Source organism: Doryrhamphus excisus, chromosome 1, assembly GCF_030265055.1.
Source record: "Doryrhamphus excisus isolate RoL2022-K1 chromosome 1, RoL_Dexc_1.0, whole genome shotgun sequence".
NCBI classification, from domain to species: Eukaryota; Metazoa; Chordata; class Actinopteri; order Syngnathiformes; family Syngnathidae; genus Doryrhamphus; species Doryrhamphus excisus.
Window position 1 is genome coordinate 235,408 of NC_080466.1, and position 24,327 is coordinate 259,734.

At 41.5% G+C, this 24,327-nt stretch overlaps 1 protein-coding gene across 5 annotated transcripts in view; it reads right to left on the reverse strand.

Annotated features, from left to right (window-relative positions):
• rptor (regulatory associated protein of MTOR, complex 1) overlaps positions 1-24,327 on the reverse strand; it is a 130,779-nt gene that overhangs the window by 95,388 nt on the left and 11,064 nt on the right. For all 5 annotated transcript variants that reach the window (XM_058073778.1, XM_058073705.1, XM_058073456.1 and 2 more), the window contains 3 exons: positions 21,232-21,334; positions 20,551-20,633; positions 588-746 (listed from right to left, as the gene is read on the reverse strand). In XM_058073778.1, coding sequence (XP_057929761.1) covers positions 588-746; positions 20,551-20,633; positions 21,232-21,334 — 345 coding nt within the window. The remainder of the gene's footprint in view (positions 1-587; positions 747-20,550; positions 20,634-21,231; positions 21,335-24,327) is intronic.

A 24,327-nucleotide genomic window follows, 5' to 3' on the forward strand; every position in this document is an offset into this window, starting at 1 on the left:
GTATTGGTACGTGGTACCTTTTGCATGTTTAGTTGCTGTGTTTAGTGTTCTTTCTAAGATGACACCGTGAGTCAGACTGTTATACTCAGCAAGGACCTCCTGCCATTTCCAACGTTGTGAGTTTTTGATAGCTCATGCTTGGCTCCTATCATCTAAAGACCTGCCTGGTCTCCACCACAATATGCCATCTTATGGCATGGACATGCGTGGCTTATATGCATCTGAGGATTATGTGTACAAATGTGTTGTTCTCTTTGATGTTAGTGGGTGGGGCTTAAACACGCGACGTCTTATACGTCTATGCGTCTTATACATTATTTTAAAAATCATTTCAGTTGTTTACATAAAAGCCAAGCAGTTTGTTTTGCATTTTTTGCCGTTACCGTTCCAAAAACGTACCGAACAGCAATCTTAGAAAGGAGGCACGTACCGAACTGTGATTATGGCAAACCCGTACCCCTCCTAAAAACTCCAAATACAGACATTTCTACTGGAAGAATGGCTTTTATACCCGGTATATTGTTTCCACTTTGCTGAGACCATCAACACAATCATTACATTTTCCATTCGGCTTGTGTGAGTGTTACCTTATTAAAAACCCAAATTTCTCCATTGACAGTGGGCCGTGGAACCCCGTGTCCGTTGTAGTGAAAGAGGACCCGCTCCTCTTTGGCGTTGCGTCTCAGTGACGTGCATAGCTTCTTCACCTCATCCACGGTTGGGTCCAGGCTTTGTTTGTAGCGTGCCTGTGAGAAACAAACAGGAACAATGCCATTATTAGTACCATTATAACGTTAAGGCATTTCCAATATGTGACAATATCATAATAACAGCTCAATCAACACAATTTGTGAGGAGTGAGAATCAGTTCTTTGTTTTTCAGAAGATTCCCTTCCACTGTACAAGTGAACCATGCTTGGTATACATTCACCACTTAACATGACCTGGAACATCACAAGAAGCATGGATCATTCTTATTCCTCATGTTGAATAATGCAGTGCCCATCCAGTGGGCCTCTGGGCAGCTTAAATGAACGGAAGATGCATCAAAGTAAGCCCACAGGTAGCACAGCCGTGGTAAAGATTACGTCATTAAGCATATCGACACTGAATGAATATGGACACATATCCTCTGCATTTCTTTTTGAAACTTCTTCTTGCTAGTGCCTTACCTATTCCACACATACACTATAGTAGTACTACTACCACTACTACTACAGCTGGTGAAAATGCAAACAATGGATTTGCAATGATATAGTGTTAGAGAAATAATAAGTGACTAAGTCTGATGTTTGTTTTTTGGCGATAATCAATACGACAATGTTGTCAAACTCAATTCCGATGTCAACCGATACAAATATGTATATATGTTCATATATATATATATATATATATATATATATATATATATACACATTCATATATATATACATATATGTATATATGTTCATATATATATGTTCATTCATCATTCATTTTCTAATAAATACTAATAATAATATCAAAAAATATGTCAACAACAGGAAATTATTCATTCATTCATTTTCTACCGCTTATCGTGAAGGGGTGGGGGGTGCTGGAGCCTATCCCAGCTGTCTTGGGGCCACCCTGGACTGGTGGCCAGCTAATCCCAGGGCACATATAGACAAACAACCATTCACACTCACATTCATACCTATGGACAATTTGGAGTGGCCAATTAACCTAGCATGTTTTTGGAATGTGGGAGGAAACCGGAGTACCCGGAGAAAAGCCACGGATGACTCCACAGCGACTCAGATGATGCTGAACAGTCGACTAGAAATCCTAAAATAAATAATACAAATATAAAAAGTCAAAAGTATGGCACACTTGCTCCACTTGGGAGTACATTCTGCTTGTTACAAAGAAAGGTAAATAACATGATCCTCCTCCCGTCAGCGGGCATAGTCAGGGCAGAGGAGCCAACCCACTGTGGACGGCGAGGCTCGCTGGAGGACAATCAGTGTAGCGTGACTCCTTTAGTACAATGGCTGCATTTGTTTGTATGCAGCTGGTGAAGAAATGACATTGCATTATCAGAGTGAATTTAGCATTTGTTTCTCTGATACTTTAGATAAGGCCTCATCTCACTGCTAAAATTGCTTTGGACCTCTGGAGCCGGAGAGACTGTAAACTAAATTGGTGAAGATGAAGGCACTGGACATTGCAAGACGCCCCTTTACATTTTCCCATTATGGTGAGTCGAGTCAAAATGTCAATAACTGACCGCATCAGTGGTAAGACCAGTAAGCAGGTTTATGGACCAGCAATCAAGATATGAGCTTGAAAGGTGATTTGTTTTGACAATCTCGTTGACATTGTGGGAGGGAACACGGCATGATAAGACTGTTGAAGGAGTGAACAAATGAATAACAATAGAAGACAAAGACTTCAACATGCTTTTGTTATTAACCAGACTGCAGGCAGATAGCACTCACGTCTCCAGCCGGTTACCCAACAGGCCAATCATGGCATTCTGTTCTTATGTTGAACTAATAGGTCTCCAAAACACAGCTTTTCTTCCCTTTATTGTATTCCATTCACAGAAGACCACCAGCTATTGTTGTCAGTTCCCTTCATTACACTAAATTATGTTGGCATCTTCGCAATCAACACTCCTTCGTTTTTCAAATTAAGCTTCCTAACATTCCAGGAAGCAGAAAGAAAGTCAGCATCACCGACTATGATAATATAATGCTACATAATGGTACATAATGGTACATGCACAGAGCAGTTTTGATTCCCGACGTGTAGGATTGAGAAAAAAGTAAAAAAGGTAAATAACTAAAAATATTGAATTTGAGAGAGATTTCTTAGGTTCCTAAACAACCATCCATTGGAACGGTCGGGGGTCAAATTGAAGCATAAGATGGACTCTCTGAGGGGACCCCGACGGGAGAAAAAAAGTCCAGGCTTCAGAAGATTAAAACAGCATGCAGCGTTATTTCAATAATTATGAGTCGCAGTCTTGACGGGAAGAAGACCATTATTGGTTGCTCATTGCGTTACATCACACTTCCTGCAGAGACCAAGTCAATCTCAATCTTTTAGTTGATCACATGGAGATAGGTTCAAATTGCAGCCTGACAATAGAGCAGACAGACTAATTCCATTTGGACAGACGGGGGGTGTGAATGCTGCACCCACTTCAGCAATATCAAGTGGTAGCACACAACGTAATGGTGTTAGCGAGCCCTGCAGTGATGGAGGTATAAAATACCTGAACCTGGGGTGTGTGGGGGAGGGGAGGGGGTGGTTGGGGTTCTTGTGGAACGAGAGAAGGACGGGCGAGTAAGCGTTTACACCGGCAACGAGTTTCTATATCAATTGTATTCAGATGCTTTAGTACGCTTGTTCATTTGAATTCACAACAACGCGGTACACAGTATTCAAGTAGCTCATAAAGTATGAGAGTCCATTTAAAAATACACCAATCAGAATGTTCCAGCATATGGGCATATTAGTGTGTGTGTGTGTGTGTGTGTGTGTGTGTGTGTGTGTGTGTGTGTGTGTGTGTGTGTGTGTGCGTGTACTGCACTTTCACTTGACATCAAGTGTGGCCAAAGTGTGTCACGGGTACGTGTTTTTTTTCATTCACCTTCAGCATATTGGTGAAATATGATATATTGTATTGAAATATATTATTAGATATTACACAGATACTGTATGTATAACACGGAGCTTTGTTTCAGATATCTTAGCAAATACTGATCTCCATTGGATAGGTTTTAGTGCTCATAACACCAAAAGACTATGAAAGAGAAACATATTGCCTGTGTTAGACGTGTGCTGGAAGGTTCATATATTTATGATTTTTATTCTTTTTGGCACCAAAAATCCCTGTGAAAGGAGAAGGGAGTGACATTTTATTGAAAGCTTTGGAATACGTAGATTGGAATACATTTTGGTTGATTTCCTGTTGTGCTGCACGGTGGAAAGTGGTTAGCACACAGGCCTCACAGCTAGGAGACCCGAGTTCAATTACCCCCTCGGCCATCTCTGTGTGGAGTTTGCATGTTCTCCCCGTGCATGCGTGGGTTTTCTCCGGGTACTCCGGTTTCCTCCCACATTCCAAAAACATGCTAGGTTAATTAGCCACTCCAAATTGTCCATAGGTATGAATGTGAGTGTGAATGGTTGTTTGTCTATATGTGCCCTGGGATTGGCTGGCGACCAGTCCAGGGTGGACCCCGCCTCTCGCCCAAAGACACCCTCACCCCCCACGATAAGCGGTAGAAAATGAATGAATGATTTCCTGTTGTTGACATATTTTTTGATATTATGCCTGCTGGTCGCTTGGCAGGCTTTTGCTCGAATACTCCAGCAGACGGAGTAAAACATTCCAAAAGACGCCATTTGCCACGTCAGATTCTTCAGTATTGCATTTCGGCACATTTGGAGGACAGTTGTTTTGATGCTGCACCTCAGATAAAGGAAGGTTTGGACTGAATGTGTACTACAAGAGCTTTTGTCTCGAGTCTTGTTGCATTTAGTCTTCAGTCTAAATCGGGACCGACGCAAACGAGCACTGACGCAGATGGAAGACAAAAACAAAAGTCAAAAACCCAGACGATGGCTGGACCAGGGAAATAAATCCACATTTGTTCTCACTGGAGGGTACAGCTTCATTTCACTTGGATTTTATAGCTGTTTACTGGCGGATAACAGCAATATGACAAAAAAACTTTTATTAAGTGACTACCTTCATTTTGTTCTTCCTTTTTTGGTAACATGGGCACTTTAATAAACAAAATGTATCAAAGTGTCGTCTGCATCATTCATTTTTGTGTGTGTGGTCTACGGTGGAGAAAGTTTGGACACCCCTGATTTAAGAGGTGAAGATCAGGACAATTAATCTTTTGCAGTGTTATGCAGTGCATGTTATTTATGGCTTGATTTGCACATATATTACTCATCTGAGGCAGTAGTTTGTACAAGGGAAAAACAAACTAACGATACAAAGTCGCATTTAAAATTACAAGTCTGTCTCGTCTTGTGATGACTGTAATGGCAAATATTGCCCATTAATTCCTGGTTGCAAGTTCCCTAATGAATATCATTTTCCAGCATGGCTAGTTTCATGGTTGACATTGCCAGGAAAATGGATGATAACAAGCCTAATGTTAAAACAATGAAATCACTGGCCGCTATTAGATCAATAGAGAGAAAATAGGGGCATCATCGTTTACAATTCACTTCAATTTGCGTGTCAGGGAAGCAATGCAACTATTGAGCTGTTATGGCCAATAGCTTGGTTAGCTTTTCCAAATGAGGTCAACAACGAGTCATCTGAGGACACAGTATGTTAGCACTTAGCATGTTTACTAAGCATTAAATTGCATTAAATTCGTGCATAGCATGTAGCCTTCTTGGAGTTTATCAGGAGCGCTGGAGAGCACCCCTGCTGGGGACTCCCAAGTTCTACTGGAAGACTTCCACGCCCATGTGGGCAATGACCCGGAGGGGCGTGGTTGGGAGGTAAGAGGCTATGTTGTCCATAGGACCAGCTACCTTCTACTGGTAACAGTTAGCTATTGGCATGTAGCATTCTCTTCTTGAGAACTCCACACAGCTCCAAGTAAGATTTGAAATAACCAAAATAACCCCCTGCCATTTTCGCTGCCACACAGCGTTTCGCCAATGATTGAAACCGAGTGGAGGGAAACAGGAACTTGACAGATACGGTGGTGCAAATTGTCACACTTCAATGCTTCAGATCATCAAAGAAACTTAAAGGTTAGTCACTGACAAACAACCAAACACAAAATGCTGTTTTGTCAATGAAACTTTTAATTGTTAAGGGAGAAAAGAAAACTAACTTACTGTGTGAAAAAGGGGCTCCGTGCCCATCTGTTAAACCACAACTGTGGGTTATCACACCTGACTTCAAGTGGAAACTGTTATAAAGCCACTTCTAAGGCTTTGGGACTCCAGCAAACCACAGTGAGAGCAAAAACATGAACCTGAATGTGAACCTTCCCAGGAGTGACCAGCCAAACCAAATGACCCCAAAAGCGCAGCGAGGACTCATCCAAGAGGTCACAAAAGACCCCACAAAAACAACTGCAGACCTCATGTGCATCAGTTAAAGTCAGTGTTTGTGACTCCATCATAACAAAGACACTGAACATAAACGGCCTGCATGGTTAACTTTGCCAGAAAACATCTTGATGATCCCCAAGACCTTTGGAAAAATACCATGTGGTTGGACAAGACAAAAGTTGAACTTTTTGGAAGGTGTGTGTCCCATTACATCTGGCGTAAAGGTTTCTGAAAAAGATCATAATAACAACAGCAAAATATAGTGGTGGCAGTTTGGTGGTCTAAACAAATGGAACCATGAATTCTGCTGTCTACCAAACAATCCTCAAGGAGAATGTCCGGCCATCTGTTGGTGACCTCAAGCTGAACCCAACTTGGGTTGTCCAGCAGGACAACGATCCAAAACACACCAGCAAGTCCACCTCTGAATGGCTGAATCCTATTGAGATGTTGTGGCATGGCCTTAAAAGGGCAGTTAATGCTGGAAAAGCCTCCAATGTGGCTGAATGACAACAACTCTGCAAAGACGAGTGGGACAAACTTCCTCCACAGCTGGAAGAGACTCACTGCATGTTATTCCAAACACTTGATTGCAGTTGTTGCCGCTAAGGGTGGCCCAACCAGTTATTAGCTTTAGGGGGCAAATACTTTTTCACACAGGGCCGTGTAGGTAGAGTAGTAGTTTCCTTTTAAAACAGCATTTTCTAAAACATTTAAGAGTGACAAATCAGGAAGGGGGTAAATACGTTTCCACATGACCGTAAGTGTGAAAAACGGACTATTTTGAACATACATGTAATGAATGTAGAATGTGTGGATGAACATACAAAGCAATTTAACACTGTCATTTGCACAAGGCAAATAACACGGTGAAAAGGTGATTGCGGTGCAATATGGCAGATGTGCAAGCCAAGCATGTCTCGCACCTGAATACGCAAGTGGAAAAGTCATCAACGTGACGTCAATGGTGCCTGAAGTCTATTCCTGAAGAGGAATAGCGGTGGACGGAAAAGAGGAAAGTGGGGGGGGGACTAGCGCTCGGTGATAATGACAACCACACAGCCGCTTTCCAATCACACCCCGGTGGCCCATTTCCAGTTCACACTCCGGGGGACCAGGGTGTCAGCTGGTTAGTGTAATAAATGATTTCTATGCTCATTTGTACTGTGACTATTTCTAAAGGTGCGACACATCGGACACTACATTTGGAATAAGTGTCATGTTCTTTATTCTTCATGCCATTGTAACAATTTGTAACAGGTTGGTTTGTTTGTCCGTCCCTCCTGCTGCCGTGGCTCTATGAACATATGGCGTACAAAACTCTCTAACGTACATATTCTGTCCAAAAACATCACCTCGGATGGATGGATATAGCTAGCCAGTGATAACCGGTGTTAGCATCATATTAGGCTCCATGACAACTTGATCTTGTTTATTTTGGATCCTTTTGACAAATTTGGGAAATGCAACTGCAGAGGAGCGATTGTAAGACATTGCTAGGAGCCCCGCCCCCGTCACACACACACTGACTGTGAGGGTGCAAGTGTGAAAGCAAAATGTTATTGTAGAGGAGCGATCGCACCAAACAATATAATATCCCACCTGCACCCCCAAAGCTATAAACCAAGGAGAAACCCTGATAACAATAATATGGGAAAGGGAAAACTGGTTGAAATAGTTGTCTTGCACACTGAAGTACAACTGCAACAGTTTTATCAATTTCATTGACGAATTTGATAAGAAATGAGCTTCAATTGATATTGTGGTGAAATAAATCACGTAGTAAATCCGGCCGGCACAGGATTACACACTGGAACTTAAAATACGCAGAAAGTGTTTTTCCACACGACTGCCAGAGAGTGGTGATGGATGGATGGATGGATGGATGGATGGATGGATGGATGGAGAGAGGTGCCCAAACAAAAACAGCACCAAGGAGGAAAGTTTGGATTATTTGATACACAAAAAGGCTACCAATGTGGTGCAACGTTGGCACTCTTTGGTCTGCTGCTAAACACAGCTGGCATTCAGCAACACCACTACTACTATTTACACAGTTTTACTTTAGTTACTACAAACAACATAAAAGTCTATTTTGGCAGCTAAGTATTTATTCATTATGTGGTTTACCCTCGATTTTTATCTGCGATGTGATATACGCGACCAAATTTTGACTAATCTCTAGTACAGATGCTTTAATACTGACAAATTTTAAATATTAAACTATTTGAATGATAATCGAAATTGGACAATATGAAAAAATATATATTCAGATCTTTTTTTTGGCCATATTCACCTGGTCCTAGGCCAGAGCTTGAGTCCTGACCTAATCACCTTTCCATTTTGAAGCAAATTACTGAACCAAATTACCACTGCGTAATTGTGTGCAAATTTGGTTCAGTGACCACCAACGTGGCGCGGCCCACGCAGTGGAAAGAAAAAAGTATATTTGGTCTTTAAAGATGACTGTATGAAAAAATTCAAAAGGCTCAACGTCGATGCATTGTTGATGCACAGTCCATGTTCCTTTGGTCCGTTTCACAATGGAAGGCCCCCATCAATCAGTAAAGCAGTGTTTTAACAGTTTCCCTGGCTATTCCATGCATCCGTCATCATTAAGGTTTGATGTCATTGGCCCCAGCTACATCGCTACTCAGAAGATGGGCTGGTGCATTTTTTGTTTTTTTTACACACAGAAAGTGGTTAAACAAGCACATCCAAAGAAGGGGTGACATTACGGAACAAATGTGTCTGAAAGCCGCAATCAAGTCTAATAAAGAGCAGCCTGTGGTCACCAGTGACAGCAGTCCTGCTGAGGCCTGAGAGCTTGGCTGAGTCAGTTGACAACAGGTCGGCTGAGCAGAGGGAATGAAGACACGTCATCAATCCATCCCTGCCAGCCTCCTGTTGAGAGACTATGCAGCCTTTTTGTCCTCTGTTTCAGAGATGCGCTCGAGACTTATTATTAAGATCCTCCAGTTACTAATGACAAAGAGAAACTACGGGAATAATAAGCAAGGATATATCATTAGAAGTGGAAAAGTAAAGAGTGCTAAAAATGAATATATAGCCAAATGTAACATCTAAATCAAAGTCGCTGATAGCAAAAACACTATCATGAGAAATTGAAATAAATCATGTGGCAATAACGGTATTTGTCACAAATAATCACGAAAATCATTCAGCCCTTTTCAACATATTGTCAACAAAAAGCAGTCAGGGGAGATCTTAATCAGAAGTTTCCCTACTTTTGTTGGAGCAATAACATTAAAGAGGAAATTCATGTTACAAAGAACATATAAATCTGCTGATATTCTCTCCGTCTGCTCTTGTGTTTGTGAAACAATGCACGCTTGCGGTGTAACTGTGTTAGTCGGCAAAGAACTACACAGTTAACCGGTGATGATGTCACAGATTAGGGCTGGGGGACAATGACTTATGGGATGGGAGGAATTACTGTAACTTAAACTGGAAATAGCACAGCTTTGAAAAAATGTGATGAATGGAGCCTTAAACAAACACTACCGGGGGGGGGGGGGTTTCAGCAGTTCTCTCATTTACACCCTTTTCTTGACAAACCTTCACAATTTCCACAGATCCCTGTAACATTATCAGATATACGCTATATGGACAAACATTAGATGAATGACTGAATCATGGCGTAACCTCTCACCTCCCCCTGAATCTCCACTCTACCGTAAAAAGACAATTCTATGCTTTCGACACACTCCAAAGTCTTTCCACAAGAGTGGACGCTGTATATTTACAAATGTAATTTTCATTTGATGATTTATGGGTGTGTTGTTTACCGTGGCAGAGCTCTTTCTAGTCACGATGATTCTAATCATGATTCTTGGTAATTATTCAAAAAATCTATTTCTACATACACAAAATGGATAATGATAAATGACCACTTCTCATTTATTGATATTACCATATTTTGCACCCTAATGTGGTATAATCAATAAAACAGTTGAAGTCATAAATGTGGTGGGCAATAAAGGAGTCACGGTTCTGGAGTGGAGTGAAATAATGTGAGGGGAGTGAGACAAAATTCAAATTATGACTACACCATTAGCAAAATGTCAAGTCGTACTCTTTTCCAGTACACTATATATCAGGGCTGCCCATTACGTCAATCCACCAGCTAGAGTGGGTCGATGCCATGTGTTGCCCACGTCGTAAATGTCACTTTGTGGATGTCATGTGACATCAGTCGGCTGACATTAAGCTCACCTCCTAATTTGCTGTTGCTCCCCTGCCACAAATAGTAAGGGGTGAACAGACGACTCAATGAGCGGCACACAGCCATGCAGCGTTCATCTTTATCATTCACATTACGGATACACAAACTCAGCGCCACATTGTCGATATAGATAACAAAACGCATCTGTTCCCCTGCAGTGGTTCGATATGTAGAAAAAAGTACATTGTTTTATGGCGCTGCTCTATGACCTGAAGTCCACTTTTCTACTGGGGCTGGGAATCTCTCGGTACCTCGTGGAGTCAACATGTGATATATGGCTCACCATAGTAATATCTCCATTCGGTGATCAGGTGAAACAAAACCCAAAACATTGATTTCATATTCATGATTTCCTTTCCATTTTGCAGCCTTCAGCTGGGATAGGCTCCAGTTTAAGTGGCTGGATATTTAGCAGCATATTTGAGCGTGAATACAAACAGCAATGGTGCAAAAAGAATGAGACCAATGACACCATTTTAAATGACATGACTTGGAAATGCCCACGTCTATATGTAGACATTTTAAATATTAACATTTTATATTTAAAAATACTGACTTGTTTGAGTTCATGTATGAATTTATCTCCTTGTTGGCGGCTTGGTCTTCTTCTCTTGGGAATTTCATGTTGCACTATTAGCACCCCATGGAGACTGCCGCATGCTAAGAAAGCCCGCTCTGACCACTGATTGATGGAAGTCTATACATCCAATAGGAACCTATTTTCCAATCACATTGTCTAATTGTGTTAATGCAACCATTATAATGTGTAACACTTGCTCATTGATGTGTTTCAAAAAGCAAAAGCTGCTTTCAAGCCAATTTCTGCAATACTTCATTATGTTTAGTGCATGTAAACACAGTAATTGTCACATGATCATTCTGTTAAGCCATTCCATTGCATCTGCAATTCATAGAGAAAGCTGCAACAGCAGCATGAAACCTGAAATGGCTGCATAAAAGATGATAGGATGACAAGGGCATCCTCGCATTGGCAAGGCATGAAAAAAGTGGCTGAACCCTGATACCCTGATACCCTGATACAGAGAAAGAAGGGAACGGAGTAGTGGAGCACAGAGGACTTGTATAATGAGCAATTGTCCAGTGCCTGTGGCAGTTTAAAAAAACCCTCTAATCCTGAAAAGACTTTCCTTTCTGTTTAATAATGCAGAGGGACAGTGAAAGGGAATAAAATAACACTGTCACACTCTTCACAGCTGAGCTTTGTGGTTTTGAGAGGATTTTCCAAACTCTCTAATGCCAAGACAAGCTTGAATGCAGATTTACTGGCTTTATGAACTCCACTCTTCGGAATGCCTCTCTTTACCTTCCCAAAGCTGTGATCACAATACATTTCAGTCGGTATGCGGGTAATACATTATGGATTCATGTGTAGCACACAACTCTCTCCAAGAGGTGGGGAGGCGTGTCAAAGCTCCAAAACTGCCCATTAGTAATTTATTTAGCAGAGAAAACATAATTCAATATCATACGGCTTTTACATACATCTGTTGTTAAAAGCAACAGTATGCTTTAATAACTCCCCGAATCAAACATCAGAATGTGATGGCTAACAGGTTTGGAGGGGGCTGTTTCTCTGCACTGACAGTCCTGCTTGCTTGGGAACGCATGAACAGGATGAAGTGTTGGCCATCCAGTCAATGACAGACCATAGTGTTTCCCATTCATTTATTTACACAATATAACTAGCCTGTATTTTTACCATTCCACCCTTTTTTGATTCCAAATGCTGATACTGTGATTTGATGACCTTACTGAGTGCTAATGTGCATCTTTGGTCAGTACACAATCTCCCTGAAAAACAGTAACATTGGAAGTCCAGGCTCATACTGGTGGTTGGCGAGTCTGTGTTCCTTTTGTGGTTTTAATGTGCTGTTGTTCCTGTGTTAGTTTTACACAACACATTACAAATAACATAAATTAGATCGCTATAACATACAGTATGAATGTATGTTTTACTGATATTATTTCCAGGTGACTAGCTAGTCCCTGCTCACGCTAGCATTGCTAAATCTTCTATGGTCATGCCTGCCATTAACTAGCAGCCCGTACCCAAATTTTTAGCTTGCAGTTCAAAGCAAAAAAGTCATGTGAAAGACGGCTTGCATCTAAAACAAAAAACAAAATCAAAAGCTTGTTGCCAAGTTCCCACTGCATAAATGGCAATAAAAGCAATGCCAGCAGTGCTTGAGAACCTTCTCACCATCTGCTGGGGCTTAGAAGCTCATTTTACCAATCCAAATACTCTTTTCCTTGTTCCCGCTTGTGGCTCCATTGTCAGAGCTACTTCCTCCAATTACAGTGAGGGTCAGATACACATGTTAATCACATGTCTAAAAACAGTGCTGTTAAAGAAAAATGTTGACAGTCCTAGTTTTCAATACACAACCTATGAAAATATAAAGAAATAAATAATCCTAATCGTCCTTGGAAATTGAGTTGTCACAATCGGGGCGGGAACCAATTAACCACGATAAGTGAGGGATTGCTGTATGACTTGTTTTTAAATCCATCAGTGCCATTTATGCAAATTCCACGATGACGTTTGACCCTCAGCAACCCAAACAAAGATTGCATGCATTCCTGTAGGAATTGATGCAGCACGACTGATGCAGTATGCCAGGGTTTGTGATACAGCTTGTTAAAAACAGCAAGTATTACTGTGAATATAGTACTATAAAATATTGTGAAATTACAATCACAAGTTAGTGTGAATCAAGACTTTTTGTGCAGCCATATTGGATGCTATTCGGGCAAATGAGCAGTGTCCACCGCACTGCATGCCACTGGATGACTCTAGGTTTGGTGGACTACACAAAGGAACTTCTCACTACGTCTTAACTAAAAAAGGATTGCTGTAACCACCTACCTTTGCCCCTCACAGCCAGAGCTGTAGTGAAATGTGGCCAACATAATCGGTGGCCAGTTACACCGCACGGAACAAATGTCTTTCTTTCCATGTCAGGGTTAAGTGTGATTGCATCCAGAGATGGACAGCCTTGCAGAAATGATGTTTGAAAATGTCCCTATTAAAGGCCCCTGCTAGTCAGGTCATTGATACAAATATCCCATAGTGCCTTGGGACAGAGCAAGACCGAGAGAGAGGACCGTTAAGATAGCGTGGAGTAGGCCATTAGCTGGAAACTGATGGTTCATAGAGGTACACTTACAATCTCGACTGAAGGCCGCCCCGCTAATTAGCCCAGAGTGAGCACATTCACTAACAATCAGGGGGAAATTCAAGGCAGCGTCGTTGACAGTGGGAGTGAGTTTAGATGGACAGAGCTGAGTGTCTTGTCACATACGGTTTTATTTTCTACTAATGAGGTCAGGGATCTGCAGAGTCATTGGAAGATGCTTCTTTTTAACTGAAACCACTGGATAATTATCACATAATATAGTGGAGCCTACTCATTTGAAGTGCCCATCAGAGAACAAAGAGGTCTCTCCATGCACATTTGCTGCATTGACAGACATTAGTGTTTGTCCACACGAAAGAACAAAAGGGAGGCCCGCATGCAAAACAAGAACCGCAAATGGTGCTGTTAGCAGTTCAGCAACAAAACCTTATGGCCCGTGGAGCAGAGACGCATACACAACTACACTTGTTCAATCCTTGTTTTTGTTCCTGTGTAGCAGAAGACAATGTACTTATGCGTATGCATATTTATGTATGTTTACGGTGCCACATGTAGGTGTGCCTTACGTATCTCTTTCACCCACTGATGTTACTGCATCAATGTGAATATTTATTGATCAGACACAATGATTTTCAACCTGACAAGAAAAAAAAAATATAGCATTCTTGTGTGGACAGGGCCTGAAGCTTTAGCAAGACGTTTCAAGCTAAAAGCACTGCTGACCCTAGAAGTGGAAGAGCATTATTTATTTATAACTTTCTATTTCTTGCACAGGTGGTGCTACTTGCAGGAATGCCGCCCAAAAGATAGCCAGCCAAATGTATTTTTGGTGTGGTCAGCGATTCTCCAAGCTACTTGAGTCAAAAAGGTAGCTTGTACAGCACTGGGAAAAATGGAACACCCATTAGCGGCCAAATCTTCTCACAAACATAAACTGCCCTCTCCTGCACTGAACATCTAATCTCTTACTCGTCACCAAGCTGGCTGCTTTACCGTCAGGTTAGCAAAGCATGCTAAAGCGGCTGTATGAACGTATTTCTACCGTGTTGTGTTTGACTGCCTGTAATGTAACAAAGCTTTTTAAGATGTAGGCTGATGTCCTGCAAGTTCCGAGTGAAATAAGGATTAAGGATGATTCTTTCACTCAAGTTTGTCTAAAGCGGTGCGTCTCTATTATTTTCTGTCATGCCTCCCCTAAGGGACAGAATTGTTCTCCACTGTTTGAAAAGCCCTGGTCTAAAGCAACCGTCAAATGACATTTTCAATACCCACATTTTAGCAGGCGTTTAAAATAAGAACACTGTGCAACACTTCCTGTGGAACTGTGCCAACAAAATACGGGTGTCATAAAAATAGCTTACATTAATATAGCAATTGTAATTGCAATGGCCACTACGTCTCCCATAAGCATGTTCATTGCATGTTGAGGTTTTTGTAGCAATGTGTGCAGAGGCTCATATGGCAGTTTGGAAATACAAACATTTTGTCCAATGATGTAATTATATCAATAAATGTATGAATTTTCACATTTAATTAACAGCCATTATATTCGCTGACTGTGGTAAAATGATTTGGTAAAAAAAAAGTTCTAAAAAAATTAACAGAAAAAAACAGATTTGGGAAATTGATCTGATGCAAAAAATGCTGTTCTCATGACATTTGTGAAGGGAAGTATTACCGTGGCGGACCACTCAATCGTGGTGGAATCTCATCACAAACCATAATCTGCCCCCACACAAACCAAACATGTCGAAACGGCGACATGAAACTACGCCAAAAGTTGGCAGAAAAAACTGCCTGGACGTTAGCTGGGTTAGCTTAGTTTACCAGAGCATGCTAGCATGCTAGGCTGAGTGTGTTTGTTTACACTGTGTTGCATTTTAATGCGCTTCTTAATGTAACTGAGCGTTTTCTGAGTAAAATAAGGTCGGCGAGAGGCAAGTTTATTCTGGCACACAGCTGGCCTTAACCATCAACGGTCTTTCTCAACACACACGAGCACGCTTCAGGCCTTCAAAATAAGAGTGTTGTTCACCACATCCTGTCTAAACAAAATACAGGTGTCATAAAAAATGCAACCACGTTAAGCCAGGCACTTTAAAGGTTAAATAGGTAAAAGACTGTACCAAATGTATTTGGGTCAATGGCGATAGAATTCCACCGTCTTATCCTCTTCAGTGTCAGGCCATGTTGGAAACATTTGTACATTTTAATGATCCCTTCGGATGACTGAGTAGCAACATAATGACTAAGGGCTTCCATCACATCAAGTAGTAAAGCTGAGGTGGCAGACAGTGAAGGGACTCTGATGACTTGCAGAAAAGGAGAGGATGAGGAGGAGCACACAACACTGAATCTTAAAGTCGCGAGTCATGCTCACCAAGTGTATATTCATATGGAGATAAACAATGCAGTAGTATAATAATAATAGGCTAATGTGCTCTATACATTTATACTGTACTTTCACAGCTGTATTTATTGTTTCTTTCATTATTTTCACTATGCCATGTTGCTATTATTACTGTCCTATATACTAGGGGTGCGGCCATTACAATTTTGAACCAATCTTTAAAAATGCTGACCGTCCGATTCCGGCCACTGATTTTTTTTTTTTTTTTGTGTTCCAAAGTGATTTTGTTGAAAAACACTGAACAACACCTGTCATACAATACAGACTGGTTGTTTTGACGGCACATGAGGTACTTCTTCAAATATTGCTGTCCAAACTACTCAGTTCTATTCTATTCCAGGTTACACTGCAGACTAATTTAAGCTTCCCATCAACAATAAAGTCCACAACCGAAAACGTCTGGTCATCCAGTGACATTTGTGCTTTTTCACTGTTTGTAAGCACTAACAGTGGGATGCTGCCTGGCTCTTTGCTTCGGTGAGCTTTAGCTTTGGGCTTGGCTCAATTGCTAGATGTTAGTCTGGCAGAGCAAAAGGGGACAGCAAAACACCTTTGCGGTGTTAGATAAGATCCAGGGATATGATCGGTTTCTTATGTTAGGATCCGCCTAAAATTGTTTGGCTGAGGGAAAGGGGTGAGCAAGAGATCCGTCTAATCTAATGTTATCTAATCTAGGTTATATAGTCCCAAAAATAAATCCTAAGTAACTAGCGGTTATACTAGTGAAAAACACACGTCCAAGCTTCTAGTGAGTAAAAACACAGTTGAGTCAAATGGAGGAGAGAGGCCTTTAAGGGATATCTTTCATCTCAGTTCGCTGAGTCACATCCTGACCTCCTGTGCTGTCCCCTCCTGCTCTGCAACCTTTCCAGCAGGTTAGTGCCAACACACACACAGTACAGTATATATATATATATATATGTATATATATATATATATATCCCAAACACAATGTTAGGAAAAATCAATAATTGCCACATAGTCACAATCACCTCAGAGCAGTGAAAGGTGGACCACAATGAAGATGGCAGAGACCAATTTATGACAAGCACTTGATAATAACGCTTCACGGGACCACGGGAGGTTGCTGGGTTGTATCTGTGTTGCTATGGTAATGGCTCTACAGCAATAGAGATGTCCGTGCAACTACAGGAGCGTCAGCTGAAAGCTAAGTGGAACTGATTTTAAGGAAAGAGAAGACAGTTCCAGCTACAGGTCCTCCATTGGGAAAATAGGAAAACAAAGCACAGTCTAAGACTAGCACATGTCATGAATAATTTCATGAACCAAAAATTGTGTAAAATAACTTAAAAGCTGACCTACAAACTGAAAAAGCTTTATTTACACTTTCCCAGTAGCGGATGCTGTATATATGTACATTTTCACTTTTACTTTTGATCATCCAGGACAGAAAAACTTATTTTGGATATGCCGTCTCCAAGCAAAATGGTCCAGAGTTGAAGAGGTGAAGCAAAGAAACCTGGACTATGGGCATGAAAGCAGAGTTGAACTTAATGGTTAGCAACTCAGTATTGTGGGTGGATCAAGTGGACACACAAGGACTCATGACACTCATCTGCAGAATTTCTCAACGCTTGACCTAAGGGTTACGTAAGTGGACGTGAGGGTATCAACTGTGCCGATGGCGTTTACCGACAACCAAGATGGATAATAAAACAATCGTTCATGCTATTCAGACAAAGCTAAGGTCATGCAGGCCAACACAAAACCATGTTTCAGTAAAACATGAAGCAGCTGGGCCTTTGGGATATCATCTTGAAAAAATACACAGTGGCCAGAAGATTATTTCTGTCAGCAAAGAGAGGGAAGGTGGGAGGCTGGTGGGAAAGAAAAACTGACTGAGATGATTTCATGTTCAGGTAGGGAGGGAGTGTGACTGAGCCAAAAAGATCCATCAAAATAGAAATAAAAACACAGACTCAAAGTGATCCAAGAGTCAAACCCACAATATATTCGGTCACCCCTGACTGTACTGTACATTTGTGTGTGTAATAAATTGTATTGATTCATCATTTGATCGCTTATCTTGCTTAGTTACAGTACTTAGTTACAGCCTCCACTTTGCGCAAACTGAATTATCAGAACCACTCAAAATAAGACCACTCAAATAATCCACAAAGTCATGGAAATTGCAGTAATACAACATAAAAAAGACATGATCAAACAAGTACAAATGACTTCATGCAAATTTGCCCTAGAAGTCAGCGCGTCAATATAAGATTTGCACAAATAACCAAATGACTTTGCTTTAATTACAATTATTCCTTGACTGTCCAACCTGCATCTGACAATTTTTGGACGTAATTTTAATAAAAATATACTGTTCCTGTAGGTATGCAACACAGAAAAACTAAATTGTGTTCGAACAGTTAGCTCATCATTGCTAAAAGGTGATTTGGTTTCAAATACTGCTGGTGATAAGTTCATCTCTCACTTCAGCCCACACGGGTCTTTCTGTACAATATGTGCATTTACGTACCATAAAAGTCACTTGACGCTATTACTGTTATTGTACGCTTGCCTGCCATCCAATAGCTGCTTCTGCCTCAGCGCTTTCAGTACTCTGTCTCATTTTGCTAGCCTGTTAGCATTTGAGCTATCTTACTCATGTCAAATTACTTGGTACATTCTAGTACATTGTGCTTCTTTACTAGGCAATAGGGTTCTAGTTGTTAGCATTGGTAGAATGGCCATTTTATTGGGATTCACCCAAAATTTGAATTAGTAGCAGTTGACACTTTACGTACATAATAAATAGCTTGTTAGATGCTAGCTTTATTATTTTGCATAATTATCACATTGACCACAATGTAATCACATAAGTTGCTATCATGCTAGCTATTAGCTTTCTTTGCGTTTCTATTCCATTTAGCAACAGGAAGAAGGCCTATTTCAAAGTTCTGCAGGAATTTGGACCATTTAAAATGTTCTCTCAGAGTCACCAACGGCACATGCCTGCCACTTAGGGAAAAAAATGTGATTAACTCTGTTGTCCCAAAGCAAAAATCAATGTTCCATATGAATGAGCCATATTTGCAATAAACCTGAATTTCATTTGGGGCCAAAATCCCTACACAGGCTGCAAAAATAACCATTTTGAATACACACAAACTACATACGTAATCTCTGCAACCATGCACCAATCAGATAACTACACCATGTATGATGAGGAGCAAGTGACCCATGTACACCGTACACGATGAGGAGCAAGTGAACCATGCACATTGTCAATCACTCTCTCCCACAAGGCCATGGCAGACAAATACATTAGTTTGGAGATGTATTGGCGGGACGTCCATACCGTATGCCTGCCAGTGTCCTAATGCTTTTCTCATTGGCTCTGACTGCACTGAGAAGCAACGGAAGATCATTAAGTCGGTTTCCGTAACGCGACATTCATTCTCCAACGACCTGCCCACCGGCCCTCAATTGAGTTGAAATGGAATTCCCCTGATATAGCCGCTACAAGACGTTGTACTTATTGACTTGCAAATGGGGCCGCAAGGTGTCCTGGTGGTTAGCATGTTGGCCGCACAGTCAGACAATTGAGTGTTCAAATCTCCATTTAGCATCTTTTTGCACAGTTTGCGTGTTCTCATGGTGTGTGCTTGGGTCTTCTCCAGAAACTCCAGCTTTGGGATATTTGTGTGTGTGTGTATACGTATTTATGTATTGATTCATTCAGATTCAGGAACTGGTCAATTATTTCAAGAGAGTTGGGAGCATCGAGCGTCACCAAGAAAAGCCTTCGTAACAAACTTTGCTTTCCCTACAAAGCCCCCACAAGCCAAGTGTTCCCAAACATTTAAATGTAATAACAAAGGATGAGCTCTGGCTTCTCCTTGGAATTGTTGGAAGCCATGCATGACCTGGTAAACAAATACAGCGTAGCCCAGGCTTTCCCTAGTGAGAGAAGCCAGAGAAGTCTCCTTGTTTGGTAACGGCCTTCTCAGTGAAAGAAGTAAACAGAAAGACTAAAGTGGATAGGACGAAAGCAGGGCTACATGCTTGCTAAAACACAAAATAATTATCTTTACCAAATAAGATTTGTACTTTTTAACGAAGGAAAGAAATATTCAGTGTCAAGCTCAAAATGAAAATGGCAAAGAGTAAGGAGAAAATAAGTGGCAAGTATCAGGTGGGAGGAAGCGTAGGCAGAAAAAGTGAGTGGGCAGTAGCCAAGACTGTTTGCCGCATTCTCTCTCGGGCTGTAAGAGTTAATGCAAGAACATAAAATGAGAACACAGGGATGAATTTGCACTAGTTTGGTGAAGGCTACGCTGCTTTAATGCTTTGTGACAAAAGTAATAGATTAGCAAAAATGAGATAACTTAGGTATAGAACGTTACCACTTTATGTAAGACTTCTTGCCGATAGTGCCTGTGTAGTGATGCTATATCACCATTAGACACACCAAAATGTGCACATTTAAACAATATGAGAAAATACATTTATACATTTATACTATTGGGTGAATGTCAGCTAGGAATTTGTGAAAAGTGATGTCAGGTCTCGGAACAACTGAAATGTATTCAGTCTCTTGGTTATATTGAATACATTGTCTGTCCCTACAAGTGTCCCTGTACCGCTGGAGCGAATGAGGCGATACTGTATAAGAGACGGAAGGGGCTCGTTTACATAAAGTCACTCACCCTTGGCTGCCAGTTTTCATATTGCTTCTGCAGGTTAGCCCCGATGGTCTCCAAAGCTTTCTGTGGACTCATGGATAGAGGATCTGACAAACACAGGGAAACACTTTCAACATTACAGCCAAAATCATTTTACTCACAACCCTGGGGTATGCTGGAGCCTATCCCAGCTGACTTCAGACAAGAGGTCGCCTGCCAATGGCAGGGCAGATGCCATTGGCAAACAACCAAACAACCACATTCATACCTATGGACAATTTGGAGTGGCCAATTAAGCTAACATGCATGTTTTTAATTGGATTATTAATTGGATATCTGCAAAGCCATGTGAAATACACACTAAATCCATAAGCAGCGGGATGCAAAACTCTCAGGCACACATCTTGTCCCACCGGTGCCGCTTGATGCTAACGAAGCAACTCACTGCGAGCGATGCCATGACGGTTAAGTTGGTGCCTTTTGGCCGCACGGCGGATGGCCGTGGTTTCAGCACATGGAAGACCAGTTCCAACTGAGACGGACTACTTTAGAGGTTTTGGTGGTAACTGGCCAATGTCTTTTGTCAAGTATTGATGAAAGTATCAAGTATCAATGGTTGGGAAGGTTGTTTGTATTGGTGTATCAATTATCCAATAAATCTAATGCACAGTTAAAATTGTTCAATTGTTATATTGGAAAACTCACCTATCCAGCATTCCAATCGAGCGCAGGGTGATGTCTTGACCACGTCCGGGGGGTCCACTCCCACATTGAGACACAGCACCAGAGCTACACTCACAGTCTTCATCTGTGGAAGAAGAAAATAGTATGACGTTTTTACAAGCAGGTAAGGAATACTTCAAATCACACATGAGGCAAGGCACAGGCATACGCAGTCAGGCCAACCGTGCCTCCTGCTTTCAATACACAACATTGTTTTGGGTTTACAACCATTCACGCCGAGATGGAAGTGACATATTATTTGACCATGACTCAAGTCAGACTATCAGCCACAAATCTACATAGAAGAGTCAGCTGCAATGTCTCCCACTAGGCCAATCATACCGTGCCTGTGCCAACTTCACACCTAAAGTCAGGCACGTTTGGCTAGCGTGGGGGCATGATCTACGCCAAAGCATGGCAAACCCTCCCCTCCGTCGGCACAATTGGTAGAAGCAGGCACAGCACGTTCCAGACACACTCACGTACATACATACATAGCTCACACATAGACTGGCTTATTTCATTGCTCTCAATTGGTCTTCCACATTTATGAATTTATTATGAAGTATACAGTAAGCCAAATCCAATATCACATCTAATAATCCATATATGCACAATACCAACAAAATCAGAAGCTGGAAAAATACATTCTATCCGTTGACCTGTTCATTGTCTTTCTACCGTACCCAGACACGGGTCATAGAGGGAGTGCCACTTCCTCACTTCCGCAACACTTCCTCACGGAGTGTATCCCGAGCAGTCCCAGGGCAGATGGGCTATATAAGCCAGCCATTTTAAATGAAACACGAGCAATAGAACTGCCCTGCAACAAACCCTGACTTCTGCTTTTATTGTCTGATCTTTGATGGCTATAATTTGTGGTGAACTATACTGCATACGGGACAACATATGAACAATTATGCATGCTCTACAAAAGCAAATAACTGTTGTGATCACTAATTAGGATGTCAAAAAACACCGGCAATAACAGCTGTGGCTGTTGGCAAGAATATGGTTTATTGAAGCCCCCAGCTGGTGAGTAGCTGTATTTGAAGTGCCATAAGGGGTCAGCATTCAACAGCTTTATTTGCCTTGGCATGTTTTAAATGTTGGTTGGACTACTGAAGAAGAAACGTGAGCAAGGAAAGCTAAATGGTTTCAGTTAGCAATCTATTGCAAACAAGCAATAAAGTGAAATAGGCTGTTCATCCGCTGATCAAATGTTTATGGCCACAGCCTTTAAAGGCCAAAATCTTGTCAAAAATGTGGATTCAGTGTCATTTTTTTGTCAAGTAAGGCAAGAAAAGCTTTCTCTGTTTGAATGCGGTGGGATTGTTGAGCTGCGTGAGCATGGCCTGTCACCACGCTCCATTGCTTCTGAGCTTACAACAGTCAATTTAAACTTCTCAAAGATCCTGACGGTTATGGAACAAAAAGGTCAAGTGGTAAACCCCCCAAAATGCCACCAGAAGCCACCTGCAAGAGAAGGGTTTTGCAAGCAAAAACAAAAAAAACCAAAAAAAACAAAGGCCTCGTCTCCTTGGAGGTCCAGATGATTTCCAACGTTACCGGCATGATAAGGAGACCCCACTTGAGATGTTTTCACCATGGCACAATGGCGGGGGCGCCATCGTGATCTGGGGTGCTTCTTACTTCAATGGAAAAACTGAGCTTGTGCAGGGGTGTCAAATGGCAGCTGGCTATGGGAGATGTTGCAAGGGGGCTGCATGACTGGATTAACTGAGATTTGCTTCCTCCTACTCCTTTTGGTCATGTGAAACGGAATTGCAACGTGATGTATTCAAATGTAATAGGTGCGCGTGTTCAAAATAAATTCATCCATTTAACCATCATCATTTTTGCTTTTTCCATTTAAGCTTTACCTAAAGCCTCCTTAAGATCCAACATTGCAAAATGTAAATACCTGCATTTTTTTCAGCAGCGTATCACAATGTTTGTCACCCAGTCCTAACTGAGAATGTGCAATTTCAAGGGAGCAAGGAGAAAGGAAACACAACTCCACCATATTTGAATGCATCATCACCAAGTCATCTCTTCCACACCAAGTGCCAATGACCTTTCACTCGCACTGATGCAGTGTCGGTGTGACAGGAACATGCAATGAATGTGCTTTGTGTGTGGGGTGGATGTGAGCTTATGCATGTACTGAGGTGACAGACTGAGGGTTAGGTCGACTGCTGTTGTTAAGGTAATTAAAGTGTGCTCCGTTTTGCCACCGACTGTGTAAAAGGTCAGCGTGCACGTGGGACATCGCAGGACCTGAGACCCCCACATAACAACTCTCATGGTATTACAGCACCTCATTCATTCTCAGCTGACCTACTCACCCATTGCCCTTTTCCTACCTGCATGGTGTATGTCATGAGCCCATTCTGCACATTAACAAGTACTTGTTTCAAGTGCCTTCATCAATACATGTACACAATGGACAATAGTACATGCTGCTGCATACTATCACCTGGAACCCTGAGAAAGTAAACCTGGCGTTTACAGATGGTCTAAAATTCAGGCCTATTGTCACTCGCATCAAATCCTCCATCTACAACATTACCCAAATACCTAGCCACAATTCTGACACCGACTACAAAGCCACAGACTTCATCAAGTCCATCAAGTTCAGAACCTTAACTATCTTCAGATAAAAACATGGAATCATTCAGCATTAACTCACTGTTGACATGTATCACGCAAATGCAACAGTAGATGCACTAGTTCTCATTATTCCCATTATGAGCAGTGATGAGCTGTCTCTTTTTAGCTGTTTGTATAGCTTTAGAATGCACAGAGAAGAGAAACACACATGTGATATAAAAGATTATGAAAGAAGATCTTTTTTTTAAGTGCCATTTTGCTTTAACATATCCGTATGTTTTGGTGAGAGGTGGGCGACTGACCGACTCAAGGCCAATCCCCGTAAATACTGCAATGTTGAAGTTTCACTGTACAATCGTTACTCTAGCTATGCGTTTGGCTCATTAACATAACCAGCTGTTAGGTAACCACTAATAATGTTGCACTGCACATTCACCATTTATGTCTTAATGAAGTGATCCTCCC